Genomic DNA, 20590 nt, shown 5'->3' on the forward strand with positions numbered 1-20590 from the left:
ATGTGCAGAAGCTTTTAAGTTTAATTAGGTCCCATTTGTTTATTTTTGCTTTTATTTCCAATATTCTGGGAGGTGGGTCATAGAGGATCCTGCTGTGATGTATGTCAGAGAGTGTTTTGCCTATGTTCTCCTCTAGGAGTTTTATAGTTTCTGGTCTTATGTTGAGATCTTTAATCCATTTTGAGTTTATTTTTGTATATGGTGTTAGAAAGTGTTCTAGTTTCATTCTTTTACAAGTGGTTGACCAGATTTCCCAGCACCACTTGTTAAAGAGATTGTCTTTAATCCACTGTATATTCTTGCCTCCTTTGTCAAAGATAAGGTGTCCATATGTGCGTGGATTTATCTCTGGGCTTTCTATTTTGTTCCATTGATCTATATTTCTGTCTTTGTGCCAGTACCATACTGTCTTGATAACTGTGGCTTTGTAGTAGAGCCTGAAGTCAGGTAGGTTGATTCCTCCAGTTCCATTTTTTCTTTCTCAAGATCGCTTTGGCTATTCGAGGTTTTTTGTATTTCCATACAAATTGTGAAATTATTTGTTCTAGCTCTGTGAAGAATACTGTTGGTAGCTTGATAGGGATTGCATTGAATCTATAAATTGCTTTGGGTAGTATACTCATTTTCACTATATTGATTCTTCCAATCCATGAACATGGTATATTTCTCCATCTATTAGTGTCCTCTTTGATTTCTTTCACCAGTGTTTTATAGTTTTCTATATATAGGTCTTTAGTTTCTTTAGGTAGATATATTCCTAAGTATTTTATTCTCTTCGTTGCAATGGTGAATGGAATTGTTTCCTTAATTTCTCTTTCTGTTTTCTCATTATTAGTGTATAGGAATGCAAGGGATTTCTGTGTGTTGATTTTATATCCTGCAACTTTACTATAATCATTGATTAGTTCTAGTAATTTTCTGGTGGAGTCTTTAGGGTTTTCTATGTAGAGGATCATGTCATCTGCAAATAGTGAGAGTTTTACTTCTTCTTTTTCCAATTTGGATTCCTTTTATTTCTTTTTCTGCTCTGATTGCTGTAGCCAAAACTTCCAAAACTATGTTGAATAGTAATGGTGAAAGTGGGCACCCTTGTTTTGTTCCTGACTTTAGAGGAAATGCTTTCAATTTTTCACCATTGAGGATAATGTTTGCTGTGGGTTTGTCATATATAGCTTTTATTATGTTGAGGTATGTTCCTTCTATTCCTGCTTTCTGGAGAGTTTTTATCATAAATGGGTGTTGAATTTTGTCAAAGGCTTTCTCTGCATCTATTGAGATAATCATATGGTTTTGTTTTTTCAATTTGTTAATGTGGTGTATTACATTGATTGATTTGCGGATATTGAAGAATCCTTGCATCCCTGGGATAAAGCCCACTTGGTCATGGTGTATGATCTTTTTAATGTGTTGTTGGATTCTGATTGCTAGAATTTTGTTTAGGATTTTTGCATCTATGTTCATCAGTGATATTGGCCTATAGTTTTCTTTTTTGTGGCATCTTTGTCAGGTTTTGGTATTAGGGTGATGGTGGCCTCATAGAATGAGTTTGGAAGTTTACCTTCCTCTGCAATTTTCTGGAAGAGTTTGAGCAGGATAGGTGTTAGCTCTTCTCTAAATTTTTGGTAGAATTCAGCTGTGAAGCCGTCTGGACCTGGGCTTTTGTTTACTGGAAGATTTTTGATTACAGTTTCAATTTCCATGCTTGTGATGGGTCTGTTAAGGTTTTCTATTTCTTCCTGGTCGAGTTTTGGAAAGTTGTACTTTTCTAAGAATTTGTCCATTTCTTCCTCGTTGTCCATTTTATTGGTATATAATTGTTGATAATAGTCTCTTATGATCCTTTGTATTTCTATATTGTCTGTTGTGATCTCTCCACTGTCATTTCTAATTTTATTGATTTGATTTTTCTCCCTTTGTTTCTTGATGAGTCTGGCTAATGGTTTGTCAATTTTATTTATCCTTTCAAAGAACCAGCTTTTGGCTTTGTTGATTTTTGCTATGGTCTCTTTTGTTTCTTTTGCATTTATTTCTGCTCTAATTTTTAAGATTTCTTTCCTTCTACTAACCCTGGGGTTCTTCATTTCTTCCTTTTCTAGTTGTTTGAGGTGTAGAGTTAGGTTATTTATTTGACTTTTTTCTTGTTTCTTGAGGTGTGCCTGTATTGCTATGAACTTTCCCCTTAGGACTTAGGAATTTAGAAAGATGGTAACGATAACCCTGTGTACGAGACAGCAAAAGAGACACTGATGTATAGAACAGTCTTATGGACTCTGTGGGAGAGGGTGGGAAGATTTGGGAGAATGTCATTGAAACATGTGAAATATCATGTATGAAACGAGATGCCAGTCCAGGTTCAGTGCACGATGCTGGATGCTTGGGGCTGGTGCGCTGGGAAGGCCCAGGAGGATGGTATGGGGAGGTTGGGAGGGAGGAGGGTTCAGGATGGGGAGCATGTGATTTTTTTTTAAAAAATAAAATTAAAAAAAAAAAAAAAAGGCTTTCCAGGAGTGGAGAAAGATTAAAAAAATAAAAGACTTCAGATTTAATCCCCTTTATTCTCATTATCTGGGGTCAATCACCTTAACCTTTTGGTATACGTTCTGCCAAGTAATGCTTTGTGCATATCAGTGTGTAATTAAAGTTTTTAAATTAATTAATGCATTTTTTTTTTACTGCACTGGGTCTTCGTTGCTGTCCGATGGCTTTCGCTAGTTGCGGCACGCAGGGGCTACTCTCCAGGTGCGGTGCATGGCTTCTCATTGTGGTGGATTCTCCTGGTGCAGAGCGTGGGCTCTAGAGTGCGGACTCAGTAGTGTGGTGCACCGGTTTGGTTGCCGCGCGGCATGTGGAATCTTTCTGGACCAGGAATCCGTCCTGTGTCCGCTGCATTGGCAGGCAGATTCTTGACCCCTGGACCACCAGGGAAGGCCTAGTGTGTGATTTTTCAAACACACGGCACACTTTCTTTTGTCATATGCCATTTGCACGTGATTGGACATCTTTTTGTGAGAGCGCATAGGTTTGCCTCCCTCTTCTGCCTCCTGTTTATCAGCTGGATGGCACCCGATCGGTCACATTACCTTTCGATACCTCAGTTTCTTCATCAGTCAAATGGAGGGATGATGCCCATCTCACAGGGCCATGGGAAGGATCCCACGGGGCGATGGTGCCAAGTTGCTTTGCCACGTGTTCTCCGGGGGTGGGGAGGGGCCACACTTTTCCAGGTCCTGGGTCTCTGCCAGCTCAGCCTGATCTTTCTTACGCCAGCTTTTGGCTTCTTTTCTTTCCAGGATGGAGAAGGGGGACGGGCACGAGGAGGAGGACTTTCGCTTGGATTGCCGCCACGAGAGATACCCTGCCCGTAAGTGGCCTCAGCTGCAGGAGCCGGCGCTGCGGATTTGTAGGCCGTCTGAGAAGAGAGGACCCTGGAGACCAGTCAGGCCAACCTCTCCCTGCACCCCTGCATTCTCCCCTAGACATATACTGCAGAGGGCGAAACTGAGGCTGGGGGCAAGAAGAGCAAATCTTCTGCATGCAGCAGCCACAGCCCTTGCAATGGGGTCGGAATGCTAAAGAAGCAAGAGGGACACTGGGTACCTTAAAGACAGGCAGGGGAGCCACAGTTCCATGCAGGCCGGGTTCGCCATGGGCCTGAAGGGACAGGAGCTCTGGGGTGGAACTACCCAAATCAGGGGGAGTCCCAGGTCCCAAGTTCTGAGCCGTGAATGCTCCCAGAAGCTCAGAAGGCTTCTCTGTACAGGACAGAACCTAGGGTTCCTATGCAGAAAACAAACATCAGAAAGCAAAAGAGAGGTCAAAAGAGAGGAAGGCTTTGCTCCGGACAGAAAAGAAAGGAGCTGATACAAGATTAAAGGGGCAGAGTCTCATCTGAGCCTGCTGCTTGCCCACCCTGTGCTCCCTGCCCACCCCACTCTGTACTAAGGACTTTTTATGCCTGATCTCCTGTTCTTGCTGACCACCAACCCCAACAGCTGGGATTACTATCCACACTTTGCAGAAAGGAGGGCTCAGAGAGGTGGAGCCACTTGCCAAACGTCACACAGCTTAGCTAGTCAGTGGCAGGACTGTTAGAGCAGATGCTCCTATGTCTCAGACCTGTTAGGAGACTACACTGCCTCCCAGCTGTTTGTATCTGCGTCTCTGTGCCTGGGGGCTTGCTCCACCTCTACCCTCAGAAGGCAGGAAGTGCACAAGGAGGCTGGCACCCTGGCTCCCTTTCCCCTTGAGTAGGATCGCCTGGAGGTGTGTGATTTGCAGGATTACCTAAGTGTTACCAGTCTAGTGGGCTTCCAGGTGGCTCAGTGCTAAAGAATCCACCTACCAGTGCATGAGACGAAGGAGACACAAGTTCTGTCCCTGGCTCGGAAAGATCCCCTGAAGGGGCAATTGACAACCTGCTCCAGTATTCTTGCCTAGGCAGTTTCATGGACAGAAGATCCTGGCCGGCTGCAGTCCATGGGGGTCACAGAGTCAGACAGGCTGAGTGACTAACACACAGCACCATGTCTGGCAGCCACCTGGGCTGACCGCCTTCCCTCCCTGGGCCCGCTCCCCCTCCGCCAAGTTTGGTGGCACCTCTGTAGCGTCTCCCCTTTGCTCTGATTCCTATCTCAGGGTCTGCTTCTGGGGAGCCTGAACAAGATGGCAGAAATTTAAACTCAGGTCTGTCTGACCCCACCCTCCACGATCCTAGTAACTGAGTGAGGAATGGCTCTGATGGGAGAAAGAAGATGGAGGTGGTGAAGGAGCTTGGGAGGAGACCTGGTTGGGGAGGAGGAGAGGGTCTGGTCTCCATGCTGAAGGAAGAGGCTCCTGGGGGAGGCACCAGTCCGGGAAGGTGGTCAGAATGCTAACTGCTTGCTTGAGGAACTGGAGTGCGTGGTGGGCACATATACTGTGGTTTCATGTCAGGTGTCAGGATGGGGGCTTCCTGGAGGAAGAGGTCAGGAACCAGGGCACAGAGGTGGCTGGGAAGTGTTATCTCCTCTGATAACAGAGGAGAGCAGGAAGCACATGCTAGGGATGGGCTGAGAGCCCTGGTGTGTTCCAGAGCCCCACCCCAGAGCACCACCAACTCCCTCCTTGGACCTAGCATCGCCCCCTCCCAGGGGAGCCCTGCAGAGAGGGCAGGAAGCCCTGGGTGGAAAGAGGTCGTGGGGCTTGTCTTGGGGGCAGCTGGGAGACAGGAGGCGGAAAGGCCAGATCCCTGGGGCCTGAGGATGGAAGAAAGAACTGAAGGAGTGTCTGGCCCTGAATGCAAGCCCTGGGATGGAGAGTGGGGACAGCCAGGCTCAGGGGAGCTGCAGAAGCCCTGCACCCCCAGCCCAGCCCCGGTACCCACTTCACCTCCCAAGCATCAGATGCATTCCCCGGGTCAACAGCTCGTGGAGAATTCCTTCTTTTGTGCCCATAACAAATACTGAGCTGTGCAGGCCCTCCATACTGGTGCTAGAGATGCAACCTGAAGCCAGATCAGACAACACCCCTGCCTGTGAGGCAGGGAGTCTAGAGGAGAGAATCAAGTGAGATGTGAACTCAGAAACAAATAAGACGATCTCAAGAGCTAAGGAACGTGATGATAAAGCAGGATCCAGGAGACCCCTTTAGAGCCACCTCTTTGAGGAGCGACTGGAACGGGGACTTAAGGAGTGAGAAGGAGTCAGCCAAAGAGCCTTCTGGGCAGAGGGGCGGCAGGTGCCAAGTCCCCAGGGCAGGGACAGCCAGCCCTGGAGGCCTCGTGGCTGGGGTGGGGAGAGCAATGGGGAGGTGGGGATGGATGGCGGGCTGGGGGATGGGGCTGGGGGACCCAGGAGGTGGGACCACGCGAAGGAATTGGCTCTGCAGTGAGGAGCCCAGGGGCATTTTGAGCAGGGAAGAGACGTACCCAGGTTATTCTTTTTTTTTTTTTAGTATTTATTTTTCATTTGGCTGCACTGTGTCTTATTGTGGCACATGGGATCTTAAGTTGTGGCATGCAGACTCTTGGTTGTGTCATCAGGGCTGTTAGTTGCCTCATGTAGAGTCTAGTTCCCTCACCAGGGATTGAACCCAGTCCCCCTGCATTGGGAAATGAGGAGTCTGAGCTAGTGGGCCACCTGGGAAGCCCCTTACCCAGGTTATTTATCTGTATCTGTATCTACATCATCTTTATCCATACCCATGTCTACCTGTCCTCCTTTCTATCCATATGCACTGTGAGAAAAAGGACAGAAGGGGAGGAAGAGAGAGACCAGGAGAAGAGCTTAGATGCCGTCGCCATCATCCCAGGAGTGATGGTGGCCTGATCTGCGGCAGCAGAGATAAAAGTGGGCGAATTCAAAAACCTTTTGCTGGAAGAGTTGTCAGAGTGCCTGTTTGTGTTCCTCCAGAGCGGATCCCGAGATGAAGATTCAACAGCAAGTGCCTTATGTGGGGCATCCCAGAAAGTGCAAATAGGCGCCCGGCAGGCGGGCTCCGCAGGGAAAGGCAGTGGCAGGTGAAAGTCACCTTCCAAGTGGTCATCAGCGGAGCCTCCGCTGGGGGACTCGGGGAGCCAGGGCCAAGCACGTGGTCCGAGTTATCCTCCCAACCATGACAGCAACTCTCCTTGGGCCTTGTGTGAGGGCTGCTGGAGTGGGGTGGGGTGGGGTGCATGAATCTCCTGGGGTGGATTGGAGGAAGTCTGCACAGGAGGTGAGCAACAGGCTTCACTTGGGGGGATGGGCGCCCACAACATCAGCTTGTCTGATTGGAGGTGAGGAGCGGGCCAGGAACCTAGGATATGCTCGGAAGTTTCGAGTCAGCTGTCAAGGGTCAGATGTCACCCACTGATGGAAACGGAGAGGATGAGTTTGAGGGGGATGCGATGATATGGCATCTGTGTAGAGTTTTAGGGGTGTGTAAGGTTGAGAACAGAGGCCGTTGAAGCTGGGGGACTGCTGAGATGGTCTAGGGTCATATAGGGTGGGGAGAGATGGAGAAGCCACGAGGTCCTAACACCCTGGGGCTCAAATAGAACCATGGAAGGGCTTCTCTGGTGGTCCAGTGGTTAAAACTCTGTGCTTCCTATGCAGGGGGCGTAGGTTTGATCCCTGGCTGGGAGACACCCACGTGCTGTGTGGTATGGCCAATAAATAAATAAATGAATAAAATAAAATTACTGTAAAAAATTAGGTAGCTTTTAAAAAGAGAATGAGAAGCAGGGAAGCTGGTGGAGAAGGGGCTGCAGCTCCCAGAGGTTTTTCAAACCCCAGCTTCTCGGGGAAGAAAGGAAGTGTGGACCCCACAGTGCCTCTGCCAGGCCTGCCTTTCATCAGGTAGCCAAGCTAGTGGGTTGGCTGTCTTTCCTCCGGAACCAGTGGAGGCACTGGGGACTCAGAGTTCGAACAGTGAGGTAGAGAAAGACCCGGTCTGCTGTTGGAGCTGGGGGCAGGGGCAGCAGAGCGTGGGCAGGATGTTGGCTGGAGGGCCCCGGTCACTGTCATTGTCCTGAAGTGGGCTGTGTGTGGCCACGTGAAAGTCATTGATTCACTCACATATTCAACAAACCTTTGCTAAAGATGCTTCTCTGGGCTGGGCGTTGCATGCAGGGCTCTGGAACATGGAGATGAAGAAGCTGAGTCTGGGCCCGGGAGCTCCCAAAGCGCTTCTGTAGTGTTGGCCAGAGCCACCATGGGGTCAGCGCAGCCACTGTGACAAGAGGCCAGATGCCTCATCCTGCTGAGTGAGGGAGGGGTGGAGAAGAGGAAAGAGAGGGGTACTTCGTCTCCGGGTGTTCCGGCTTGGTTGAATTCGACAGCTATAATGATGATACCTGGACTTAATGAGGAAAACAGCCAACCGGAAGAGCTCCGTCAGCCCCACCAGGTCTGATGGCAGTATCTTACCCTTGTGGATGCTCTGAGGACTTTACATTGATCTTCTCCCTCTCATCTAACCCCAAACATATATGAGAGTTGGGCCATAAAGAAAGCTGAGCGCTGAAGAATTGATGCTTTTGAACTGTAGTGTTGGAGAAGACTCTTGACGGTCCCTTGGACTGCAAGGAGATCCAACCAGTCCATCCTAAAGGAAATCAGTCCTGAATATTCATTGGAAGGACTGATGCTGAAGCTGAAGCTCCAATACTTTGGCTACCTGATGTGAAGAACTGACTCACTGGAAAAGACCCTGATTCTGGGAAGGCAGGAGGAGAAGGGCGTGACAGAGGGTGAGTTGGTTGGATGGCATCACCGACTCGATGGAGGTGAGTTTGAGCAAGCTCCAGGAGTTGGTGATGAACAGGGAAGCCCGGTGTGCTGCAGTCCATGGGGTCGCAAACAGTCAGTCACAACTGAGCTACTGAACTGAACTGAACTGATAGACCCATTTTACAGACAGGGAAAGTGAGGCCCAGGCAGGTTATGGTTGTGCCAGGAAGTGGATGTGTGCCCAGCCTGTCTGGTTCCAGAGTCCATACCCCGAGTCATCAGGGATGGTCTGCCATACCCCATGCATACCCCAGGAAGCCTTTGGGGGTGCAGGGCCCAGCCACAATGGACTGGGTTCTCACATGGGTCATGGGCTAGAGAGCAGCCTGATACCACCATCCAGGGAAATGACACCATCTGCAGAATGTGGCCTCTTAGCTGCTGGTGGAGTTTGGGCCAAGAAAATGTTTTGGAAATGCCTGGATGCGTTTTGCAATATTTCTGTGCTGAGCAACTGTTCAGATCTGGTGGTGGCCTGACTCCCCAGCAGGAGGCACGGGGGAGAAGGAGTGCCAGGGAGCCCGCGTTATTAAACACTTACTGAGTGCAGGTTCTGCTGAGCACTTCATAGCCGCTGGCACAGCCCTGGGAAGGAGGGTAGTTGTTCTTATTGTATAGACAGCGAGACTGAGGCTCTGAGACATGGACTGACTTTGTCAAGATTTCTGGTGGGATCTCTGGGCAGGATGGCTCAGCTTGGCATGTAACTCTTTCCCTTTATCCTGGGAACCAGGCTGTTCCTGCTCTGGCCCCCAAACTCCTCACCTCATCTCTTCCCTCTCTCCCCTGCCTCATTTGGCTGCAACCACCATGGCCTTTCTCTTTCTTGAACAAGTAAAAGTCATTCCCCACCCCCCACCCCAGGACCTTTGCACATGTCCTTCTCCCCACCTGGAATGCTCTTTCTCTAAATCTTTGCTTGGCTGGCTCCGTCTCCTCTCTAATCTCAGCTGAAGGCCACTTGCTCAGAGAAGCTCCCCTAACCTGCACCAGCTTCCCCTGTCAACCTCATATCACTGTTTTCTTCACTGTGTCCATACCTCTTTGAAATTATATTTGCACACCTGGTTTTGGTTTTGTTGCCTTTCTCCGCTGGGTTCCATGAGATTAGGCACCCTGTCTCTTCTTAATTAATAATTTATCAATTAATTAATATTGCATATTAATTAATAATACAGTAATGTGTGTGTGCTCAGTCGCTTCGGCTGTGTCTGACTCATTGTGGACACACAATGGACTGTAGCCTGCCAGGCTCCTCTGTCCATGGTACCCTCCAGGCAAGAATACTGGAGTGGGTTGCCGTGCCCTTCTCCAGGGGATCTTCCCAACCCAGGGATCAAATCTACGTCTCTTGTGTCTCCTGCATTGCAGGCAGATTCTTTACCCACTGAGCCACCTGGGAAGCCCAATATATAATAATATAATAATTAATTTATCACTTCTTTTTGGCTGTGCTGGGTCTTTGTTGCTGCGTGCAAGCTTTCTCTAGCTGTGGCGAGCAGGGGCTACTCTCTAATTGCATTGTGCAGGCTTCTCTGCGATGGCTTCTCTTGTCGCAGAGCACAAACTAGGCGCGCGGGCTTCGGTATTTGCAGCTCGAGGGCTCTAGAGCACAGGCTCAGAAGTTGTGGCTTTATTTGCCCCGAGGCATGTGGGATTTTCCCAGACCAGGGATTGAAACCCATGTCCTTTGCATTGGCAGGTAGATTCGTAATCACTGGACCACCAGGGAAATCCTAGGCGCCTTATCTTCTGTTTTGTTCACACCTGTATCCTGAGAGCCTAGAACAGTGCATGGCACACAGTAGGTGCTCAATTACTGCTTTAAACTTCTCATTTTCTCACACTGTATCCCCCTTGAGAACTCACTTTTATATAAACAGTTACATGAGCTTTTGCTTTTCTTAACTGTTCTAAAAGTTGCTATTTTTTTTCTGGGGCTACTGTGATATAGATTCTGCCACTTATTTTTATTTTTTTTTCTGAGCAAAGCGTTTGGTTTTGAAACCTACCTTTGGGGCTCTGCAGTGCCACCAGCTAGCTCAGGAGCTCCTCAGATGTGACATTTCATGGAGGCGATGCTGCCATATGGTCCAGGTGTTTGAGTCTTCCTTTTAGGGGCAACTGGGGTTTGCAGCTGATTGCAGCTGTCAAGTTCAATGCCCAAGACAAGCTTCTGACTTTGCCAGGTGTGTCTGTGAGGCTGGGCTGGCTGAGAGGCTGTCACTCGCCGGGTACAGAGGTGGCTTCTGAGAGCTCTGTCTAGACGTGTCTCTGCCGCTGCTGCCCTCAGAATAGCAGAGGGAATTTCAAGGAAGACTTTTCTGGGCTCGGAGCAACTTGGCATTTTTATTAGGCCAAAATCAGATCCAATATAGTACTGCCTGAGTTGGCTTCCTTTATTAAAATGGAACCAGACAATATTTCTGAAATAAATATCAATGCCAGCTTGCTGGGCACACAGCTTGCAGATTTCTGAGACCCTGGCACTGAGGTAGAGAGAGCCAAGCCAGCATCAGTATCAGAATTCCCTGGAAGACTCCTTGAAACACGGATTTCCCAGTCCCACCCCAGAGTTTCCAGCTTCTTGGAACACAGATTCCCGGGCCCCGCTGGAGTTTCTGGCTGAGGAGGGTGGAGCCTGGGATCCTGCGTTTCCAGGGCTGCTGCTTTTGCTGCTCCATGGACCAGACTCTGAGCAACACCTGGCCCCAGGCTCCTGCCAGGAGGGAGTCTTCATTTTGTCACCTGCTCTGCTTCCCTGGTGGCTCAGATGGTAAAGAATCTCTGCAATGCAGGAGACCCATGTTCGATCCCTGGGTTGGGAAGATTCCCTGGAGAAGGGAATGGCACCCCACTCCAGTATTCTTGCCTGGAGAATCCCATGGACAGAGGAGCCTGGTAGGCTGCAGTCCATGGGGTCACTAAGAGTTGGACACAACTGAGCGACTTCACTTTCACTTTTCACTTTCATGCATTGGAGAAGGAAATGGCAACCCACTCTAGTGTTCTTGCCTGGAGAATCCCAGGGACGGGGGAGCCTGGTGGGCTGCCATTTCTGGGGTTGCACAGAGTTGGACACGACTGAAGCGAATTAGCAGCAGCAGCAGCAGCAGCAGCAGGCTTCCCTGGTAGCTCAGATGGTAAAGAATCTCTGCAATGCAGGAGACCCATGTTCGATCCCTGGGTTGGGAAGATTCCCTGGAGAAGGGAATGGCAGCCCACTCCAGTATTCTTGCCTGGAGAATCCCATGGACAGAGGAGCCTGGCGGGCTTCAGTCCACAGCATTGCAGAGTCAGACATGACCAAAAGGACTATCACTCACTCACTGGGCTATTCAGCAGCTTCTGGGTGGAAATCGCTGCTTCTGGAGTCATGACTCTTCCCATCCATCCCCCAAAGACACAACCTGAATCATATCTTCTTCACCCCCTCCCAGCCCAAACCCTCCCATGAGAGCATCCTTGGTGGGGTAGGTATGAGGTCTGTGCCGACTCCTCCCGGACATTCCCCAAGAAGCCTTCTCCCACCATCCTACCCCTGCTTCAGCTTTCTTTCAGTCACTCAACACTCTCGGAATCCTTCTCTGCTAACTCTCTCCCCACTGTAATGGAAATGTCAGGAGGACGGGGACCTTGTCACCACATTCGTGCCTGGAACAGGGTTGCTCCTCAGGACCTTTCCAGTGAATGGTCCAGCTCACTTCATCCTCATATAAGTTCCTTGGATTTCGAGCAACAACGTTATTTTTCTTGGCTCACAAGTCTGGGTGACTCCAAGCTCAAGCTGGGTCATTGTTCTTCTTTATGTCCCTTTTTGCCCCCCTTAGTTCGGGGCAGGCCAGGAATCTGCATCAGGTAAGTCTGATGATGCAGAAGAAACCCCAGGTACAGGAGGAACCCTGTACTCCCTGGGGGGCTGCCGGGTTGCTTACACCTGGCACCCAGCATCTTTGCAATTGCAGCCCTCTGCTCCTTACCCCTCCAGCCCTGTGTGCCGGGCTTTCCAGCCTTACAGACCATCTTGCCTTCCTCCAGCCACCATCACTATGTTTTTCACACCTCCAAAAAGCCTCATTTACCTGCCAAGGACCTATTTCACACTCTGTTCCTTCTGCCTGAAGTGACCTGCTCCCTGCCTCCGTTTGGCAAAAAAACAAAACAAAACAAACAAACAAAAAAAACTACCGGTGGAATTTTGAGCTTCACGGGGCTTTCCAAGTCTAGCTCAGATGTCCAGGAGTAGCTAGCAATCAACCCCTTCTCCAGTCCCAACAGAGGAGGTTGTGTTCACCTCTGCATTTCCCTGCCCTGACATTTGAATAGATGAGAGAGAGAGGTTTACAGTGTTTCCAAGCCCAGCCTTTAGAGTGAAGCTGCTTAGGTTCAAATTCCAAGGGTGAAACCTCAAGGATGTAACCTGTCTGGACCTGGGTTTCTTCATCTGTATGATGGGCATAGTGATGGCACCTAACTTCCATTTCTGAGGATTGCATGAGTCAATGAACGCAGGGCACAGTGAGAACTGGAGGAATGTTTTCTCCTGTCATCTCTCTTTTTAAATTTATTTCTGGCTGCACTGGGTCTTCGTTGCTTCACTCGGGTTTTTCTCTATTTGTGGTGAGCAGGAGCTGCTTTCTAGCTGCAGGGCACAGGCCTCTCATTGCAATGGCTTCTCTTGTTACAAAGCACAGGCTCCAGAGCTCGGGCTCAGTAGCTGTGTTGCATGGGCTTAATTGCTCCTCGGCGTGTGGGATCTTCCCAGACCAGGAATCAAACCTGTGTCCCCTGCACTGGCAAACGGATTCTTATCCACTGCACCACCAGGGCAGTCCTGCTCTTGTCGTCTCTTCCCCCTCACTAGGCTGTGAGCATTCAGAGGACAGGTCTGCATCTCACTCATGTCTCCAGACCCAGCACCCAGTGGGGAGGCTGACACAGAGTAGGTGCTCAGCAAACAAAGAAATGAAGGAATCAGTGGCTCTGGGGAAAGGTGGCAGGTCCCGTGGACTCAGCCTGATCCCAAGTGTGGAAAAGAGATGAAGAGAATGTAAAATGGTCAGTCCCCAGAAGCTAGACTTGAATGAAGAGAGGGATGGAATTCCATTTGATCTCCTAGGACAAGCCACCCCCAAAGCAGGCTGGAAAACTCAGCCTTCCCCAGCAGGAATCCCACACAAACCTGCTCTTCTTCCCTAGTCCTCCATCGTTTATTCTTTCAACAAATCTATGCTCTCAACACTGTGTGTGAAATTGTGCTGAGTGCTGGGGACACAGTGATGAATAAAAGCAGAGCTAGTCTGTGTCCTTGGGTTGTATACAGCCTAGAAAAGGAAAATGGAAGGAAACAAGTGACCAGATATTACCAAATATGATAGAGTCTCAGAAGCACCCTCAGGGTAGAGATTGACAGAGCAGGGTTGACTTGGAGAGGCAGTCAGGTAGCCGTGGAAGAGGAGTGATGACGTCACTAGCTGGAAGGGTATCCAAAGCCAGACAGCTCAGTGCCAACCTTGATCCATCTCCCTATCTCTCTCCCACATCCTATATCTGTCTGGAGGTAAGAGTTCCAGATTGGGCAGCCGGGACAGTAGGCTCTGGATATGACCCATGAGTCCTGGGGAGAGTAAGTCAGCACCTTGGACAGTGGATGGTGCGGTCCATCTGGCTCTTCTGTATCAGGCGCGGCTCCTACGGGGTCAAGAATGCCAACACCAGACATCTCCCCACCCTCACTGATTGCTCTACCAGCTTCAGAGCACCTTGGACATGTCACTTCCCCTCTGATTGTCCCCATTTCCTTTTCTGCGCATTGGTGATGCCATTCTTGGTCTCGACGGGCCCTTCCAACCCAGTGAATTTGTTTTGGAACAGTGATTGCAATTTCATACATTTCAACAGAGCTAAGAGCTGATCTCTTGGGATCTCAGTGCCTTGGGGAATTTCAAGATGGTGATTCTCCACTAAGGGATTGAGATATTAGGACTGGAAGAGACCGAATGTTAAAAAAAAACTTCATGTTTAATATCTCGACTAAAAAGAGAAGATAAATCACAACTTCTGAGAACCTCCTATGGGTTGACTACTCTGCTATGCTGGGAGGTGCCAAGGGGATTTAAAACACAGTACTTGCAGCCAACCGTCTGGGTGAGGCCTTGGACAAATCTCTTCCCACCTATGGACCTTGGCCTGCTCATCTGTGAAGAAAGGTGGCTGAACCTCAACCTCCTCTACCCTGAGCATTTTGTTATTTTTACATCTCTCTGAGGTTGCATAATGGAGGGCTTCTAGCAGGGGGGCTTGCTGGGTCTGCTGATGCCTTTACAACTAACATCCATTTGCAGGCCCAGAGAGATGAAGCCACTTGTCAAAAGTCAAACAGCTTAAAAAAAAAAAAAAAAAAAAATCGCTCAGCTTGTTATTGGCAGAGCCTGGATTTGAACCTTTGATGATTGGACTCCAAGTACAGTTCACCCCCAACCCACAAGCCTGTACCCAAAGGAGGAGAGGCTGAGCGAAGAGCCTCTCAAATGTACAGAGAATATGTCCATTTGATCCGGGAAGATGGGGGGGTGCCTAGGCCTCCAGTGCAGGGATCACTCCATCCTCCTCCTGAGTGGTTTCTTCATTTATGAGCTCAGGGCTTGCTCTGGGCCCAGCCAGCTGCTGGGGGCTGCAGGCTCCAGGATGGAGCAGACTCAGTCCCCGCCAGCACTGAGTCTCTCCAGGTTAGTGGCAGGGATCTTGACAACAGAAAGTGACAGTCACGGGAGAGAACGACGTGCAGCTTGGTGTACGGGTGCAGAGATCCATGGAGTGCTTTGCAGAGGAGGGAGCATTTGGGTGAGGACCCGGGGGCTCAACAGCCAGAGGACAGCAGGGAAGAGCACATGGCCCAGGGACCAGAATGTGCAAAGCCATGGAACAGAGTCAGGGGACAAAGATGCAGGCCAGGGAGAAGTCAGAGGTCAGAAGTGGCTCCTGCAGGCTGAGTCCAGCCTGGGAGATGCTGCTTGGCCCACCGGTGGTTTTAAATGCTTTAAAAGCCTTGTGTGCGTGCTAAGTCGCTTCAGTCGTGTTCGACTTTTTGCGACTCTATGGACTGCAGTCCACCAGGCTCCTCTGTCCATGGGATTCTCCAGGCAAGAACACTAGAGGGGGTTGCCATGCCCTCCTCCAGGGGATCTTCCCAACCCAGGGGGAAGAAACTGTAACTCCTGTTGCAGGCAAATTCTTTACCGCTGAGCCACCAGGAAGCCCTTGAAAAGCCCTTTAAAATCACTTAGAAGCCAGGAGATTTGATTTCAAAATCCGGATTGTCAGTCTCTCTGAGCGTTTTGGAAGATCGGAGCCCACATTCCCTGGGGCAACAGTTGGCCAGAGCTAAGGAAAGGCTGCTTCTGACCGCTTCACCCTGTTATGTCATTGGTTTGGGCCCAGTGGACATGTTAAGGTGGGATTTCCTGATCTGTACCATAAGGATTTTTTTCCCCCCTGGCTGGTGATTGACCCCAATGTAAAGGGCCCCAGAGAAGGGAAGTGAGTGGGGAGTCGTGGTAGGCCAGTGGGGTACATGGTGAGGACAGGGCTCCTCCCACTGTAAATGACTGTGGATCCCAAGCCTCTCCTGGGATCCAGGGAACAGGAAGCTTGATTTTTGTTTTGGCCTTGCTGTGTGGCTTGCAGCGCTGAGCAGTGAGGGTGCAGAGCTCTAACCATTGGACAGCCAGAGAATCCCCTGTATTTGATTTTTTTTTTAAGATATGTATTTACTTTGGTCTGCATCAGGTCTTGGCCGCAGCATGTGAGATCTTCCGGTTGCGGCGCTCAGGTTTCTCTCCAGTTGTGGCTCGGGCTCCAGGCTGCACGAGCTCTGCCGTTTACTTGCTCAGTGGTTTCTGACTCTTTGCAACCCCATGGACTATAGCCCGCCAGGCTCTTCTGTCCATGGGATTCTCCAGGCAAGAATACTGGAGAGGGTTGTCATGCCCTCCTCCTGGGGATCTTCCCAACCCAGGGGTTGAACTCCAGTCTCCTGCTTGTGGCAGGCGGGCTTAGTTGTCCTGTGGCACCTGGGATCTCAGTTCCTCGGCCAAGGATCGAACCCACGTCCCCTGCGCTGGAAGGCAAATTCTTAAAACCAGCGAGGAAGTCCTAGGAAGCCTGATTTTTACTCAAAGAAGGATAAGGATCACGGCCCCTCCTTTCCCCTAAAAACACATGATCACTTTCCCTCTGTTCCATCAAACTCTCCAAGGTTCTGCTAGTTGGCAACAGTAAGAGCAACTACAATCATTTCTAAATACTCATTTAGAAAAACAATCAAACCTTTCTGTACACCAAATATTTGCTTTTCGATTAAAAAAAAAATCCCAACACCTATATCTTGGCAGCAAGCACTTTCAAAGAATGCAACTGTTTCAGCGACTGGGGCCAAAACAAATGTTTTTCCTAAGGCCAAACGATTCCAGAATGTTTGCCGAATGTTTGCCAAATGTTTTCCATCCCTTTAAAAAAATCTAGTAAAATTAGCAAAGCACCAACATTAAAGAATATTAAAAACAGAAGAAAAGCCAAAGGGGAAAAAAAATGACGTGTGCACACTCCCCAGCATTGGCACAATCTTCCTCATCTTTGCCTGTTCCCTTCCTGCCTTTGTTATGAGGAAGAATCTCCCAATAGTCAGAGCTGCTTTGGGCATGGAGAAAGAATAATGAGCTGCCCGCCCTTGGAGGTATGCAAGCAAGAATTCTTGGCTTCAGCAGGAATTTCCACCTCAAGGGGCTTGCTCTGAGGGATGTCTGACCCTAAAGGATGAGAAGTTATCTGAGCAGAACACATTAAAAAAAAAATGCTGAAGTTTGGAATCAAGAAGAAATTAATTCAACCCAGCAGCAGTGTAGCTGTGAATCCTAAGGCAGCTGCTTATGCTGGCTGAGCCTCAGTTTCCTCATCTGTAAAATGGGTTCAGGCTTTTCGGGACAACCTAGCATGGTGTGTGGACTCTAAGTGCTCCTTTGCAGCTAGTTTGCTTCCTCGCCCTTCACACCCATCCCACTCCCCATTCCAGGCAGTCTCTCCTCCCCACGTTCCTCTTTGTTCTCATCTTTCTGGCTCCAAGGAGTCACCATGGAATGTTCTCCAGGGGTTGAGCCATCTCTCTCCTGGGTTAATGGTCTCATAGTGAAAAGGCTGGTGGAGCACCATTCAGGGTGGGTGCTCTTAAGAGAAGGAGACCCCTGAGGCCAGAGAGCAGATGTCTGGAGGGCTTCCTATAGGAGGAGAGATTTGAGCTGGGCTTTGAGGGTTCAGTTTGATAGTAGGTACAAGGACATTTGAAGCAGGTCCCAACTTGGAGATGGGAATGGTCTAGTGAGATAGGAAGACATGAAGGTGGTGCTTGGGTGAAGGCAGGGGAGCGAGCTTCCGAGAATCAAGAAAAACAGAAGAGTGAGCGTGCACGTTGGATCAGATGAGCCTCCCAGCCCCTCTGCTTGCCCAGGCGGAGCAGAGGCTGTGGTCATAGAGGCTGCCCCCTGCCTTGGCCCAGGGAGCAGCTCAGGGCTGGCTTTCAGATGTCCACATACTCGCTCGCTCAAGTAAGCATCAAGTAAGGGTCAAGTAAGGTCGCGGCTCTGGAGTCATCTACACAATTCTCCTTCTAACCCTCCCATAGCGCCTTGAGCATATTGGGAGCACGCAGTGGACCCCAGGGAAGCCTGATGGGGTTGAGGGGTGGTGGGAGACAGGGGAAGCCTTTGGGTGGGTGAAGGGTGGAAAGAAGGTGGGTGGATGGCTTGAGTGGGGTGGATGAAGTGAGGGCAGGTGCGTGTGCAGGGTTGGTGGTTGGGCAGTGGGCAATAGTTGGATGAGAATGTCTGTGAGTTAAGGGCTGGAGACTTGACGTGTGGGTGTGGATGTGTTGGTAGGTTGGGAAGCAGACAAGTAGGTGGGTGAGGTGAAAAGTGGCCGGGCGGGTGGATGGGTGGGTGTTTTGGGTGATGGGTAGATGTGTGTGTGGAGAGCAGGGCTGGTGGGAGTGTTCTGGGCTGCTGCGAGGATGGATGGGATGTTGGCGGGTGTGTGATGTGTTGACAGGTGGGAGATGCTTGACTGGGTTTTAAGGCTTGGGGAGTCATGGTGGGGATAGTGTGTGAGCGGAATGGTGGGTATTTTGGTGGGTTGGTGAGTGGATGGCAGCGGGTGTTGGCAGGCGGATGTCTAGGTGTTGGTGGATGGGTGGGCAGAGAGTGGCTGATGGGGTGTGGCAGAGACGGAGAGTTGGGTAAGTGGATGGTGAGGTGCTGAATGGAACAGTGAGTGGGTGGAGAGTTGCGTGTGGGTGGACAAATGGGTGGATGGGGAGTGGGAGGGGGCGGTGGCACATGGGTGGAGGAAGGCAGCTGTCAGCACTGACCACCCTGTCCCCTTGGCAGGACACCAGCCACACATGGGAGATTCCTGGCCCCGGAGCTCTGCACACGAGGCAGCAGAGCTGAACCGCCAGTGCTGGGTCCTGGGGCACTGGGTGTGACCGTGAACAGCCTGGTTCCAGACCTCGGGCCATCATCAGCACCAGCCCCCTGCCGCAGGATCACTGGTCTGGCGCCTTTGGAACCTGGCCTGCGTGCTGTGAACTCAGCCAGCCTGCGTGGGAGACACGTGGGCTGCCCTGCCCACGGCTGCCTGGGTCTCAGCGTCCTGGAATTGGGGCCAGGGCGTCTGAAGGGCTGCACAGTATGACTTGGGGACAGCCACTCCTGACTCCTGCCTCCGTCACGTGCAGAACCCTGCTGGGTGCGGCTGGGATGCTGAGAAGGACACGGACCTTGGCCGCTAAAGGGCTGGGACCCACAAGCCAGCCAGGAAGTCTCGGAGGTCCCCTGTTGGGGACAGGGAATGAGTGGGGTTTCTTGAAAGAGGGGCTGTGGCCTTGGCCCCGCAGCGGGGGAGGGTCCCACTGCAGGCACACAGCAGGGACTCAATAAATGCTTGTTGGATCTGTTTTCTTGCTGCGTGTGGAGGCCAGTTGCTCTCTGGGCTGTGGCTGCCCCTTCGTGGCCCCACCCTATCAGGTCTCTAAGGAGCCTGAAGATAAGACAGCCCTGAGTGTGCTGGTCAGGGTTAGATGCTGAAGTGTGGGTGGGTGGGAGGAAAGGGGGGTGGTCCTGTAGCTGAGACTGGGTCGGGGGGTGGGGTCAGAATAGAGCCAGGCTGGCAGGCTCTCTTGGATTCCAGAGGGTGGGGAGGTGGGTGCCAGGCAGGCAGGACACTGGAGAGGGCCATAGATAGGCCCTCAAACCCAGGCCCTCAGCCACCCTGACCCCCATGGGGACCCTTTACCCTGTGTCTAGAGTCACATTTATATCAAACCTTAGGGCTTAGATGCCTGAAGAAACAGATTCCTATTATGAAGATGAGGGAACTTAGGGTCACAGAGATGAAGCATCTTGCCCAAGATCACAGAGCTAGCAAAAGCAGGGTTAAGGGTTTGAATTAGGACTCCTGACTCCAAGAGGCCTTGTCCCTTCCCAAAGGATTTCTAGAAATTTCCCTCAAGGAGAGAATGTTGTTCTTCATTCTTCTATAAACACATCATCCAACCAATCATTCATCGATCCATCCATCCATCCATCCATCCATCATCCACCCATCTATCCTTCCATCCATTCATCATCCATCCATCCATCCATAACCCATCCCCACATCCATTCATCCATCCATCTATCCATTTGTCCATCCATTCATCCACCCATCACCCATCCCCATCCATTCATCCGTCCATCTATCCATTTGTCTGTCCATTCATCCTCCCATCTATCCATCCATCCATCCATAACCCATCCCCGCATCCATTCATTCATCCATCTATCCATTTGTCCATCCATTCATCCACCCATCTATCCATCAATCCATTCATCATCCATCCATAACCATCCATCTATCCATTTGTCCGTCCATTATCCACCCATCAGTGGTCATTCTTCCTTTTACCAGACATCCATCCATCCATCCTTTCACGTATCACCTGCCCTCATTATTCAGCCATCCATCTGTGTATCCATCTACTCAATGATACAATTCCTTGTGTTCCTACTGTGTGCCAAACACTGTGGCAGGCACTTGAGATAGGATGCTAATTCAGAGACAGTGTCTGTCCTCAGAGAGCTCACAGATGGGCAGGACACAAATTAGACAGGTGAAGACAGAACAGTGTGTGGAGTGCTCTGGGACCAGGCAGCCTGGGTGCCGATTCCAGCTCCTCTACTTGAGATCGGGGGCACGTTACCTGACCTCTCTGTGCCTCACCCCTGTGGGCACGTGGGGATTATCAGTACACA

The 20590-nt window shown here is 50.3% G+C and overlaps 1 protein-coding gene across 2 annotated transcripts in view; it reads left to right on the top strand.

Moving 5' to 3' along the window:
- Positions 1–19087, top strand: part of GSG1L (GSG1 like) — a 255354-nt gene extending 236267 nt beyond the window's left edge. For both annotated transcript variants that reach the window (XM_070362262.1, XM_070362263.1), the window contains 2 exons: positions 3291–3361; positions 18686–19087. In XM_070362262.1, coding sequence (XP_070218363.1) covers positions 3291–3361; positions 18686–18783 — 169 coding nt within the window. In that variant the 3' untranslated portion in view covers positions 18784–19087. The remainder of the gene's footprint in view (positions 1–3290; positions 3362–18685) is intronic.
- Positions 19088–20590: the final 1503 nt, after the last annotated feature.

This window comes from Bos mutus, chromosome 25 (assembly GCF_027580195.1).
Source record: "Bos mutus isolate GX-2022 chromosome 25, NWIPB_WYAK_1.1, whole genome shotgun sequence".
Classification (NCBI taxonomy): domain Eukaryota; kingdom Metazoa; phylum Chordata; class Mammalia; order Artiodactyla; family Bovidae; genus Bos; species Bos mutus.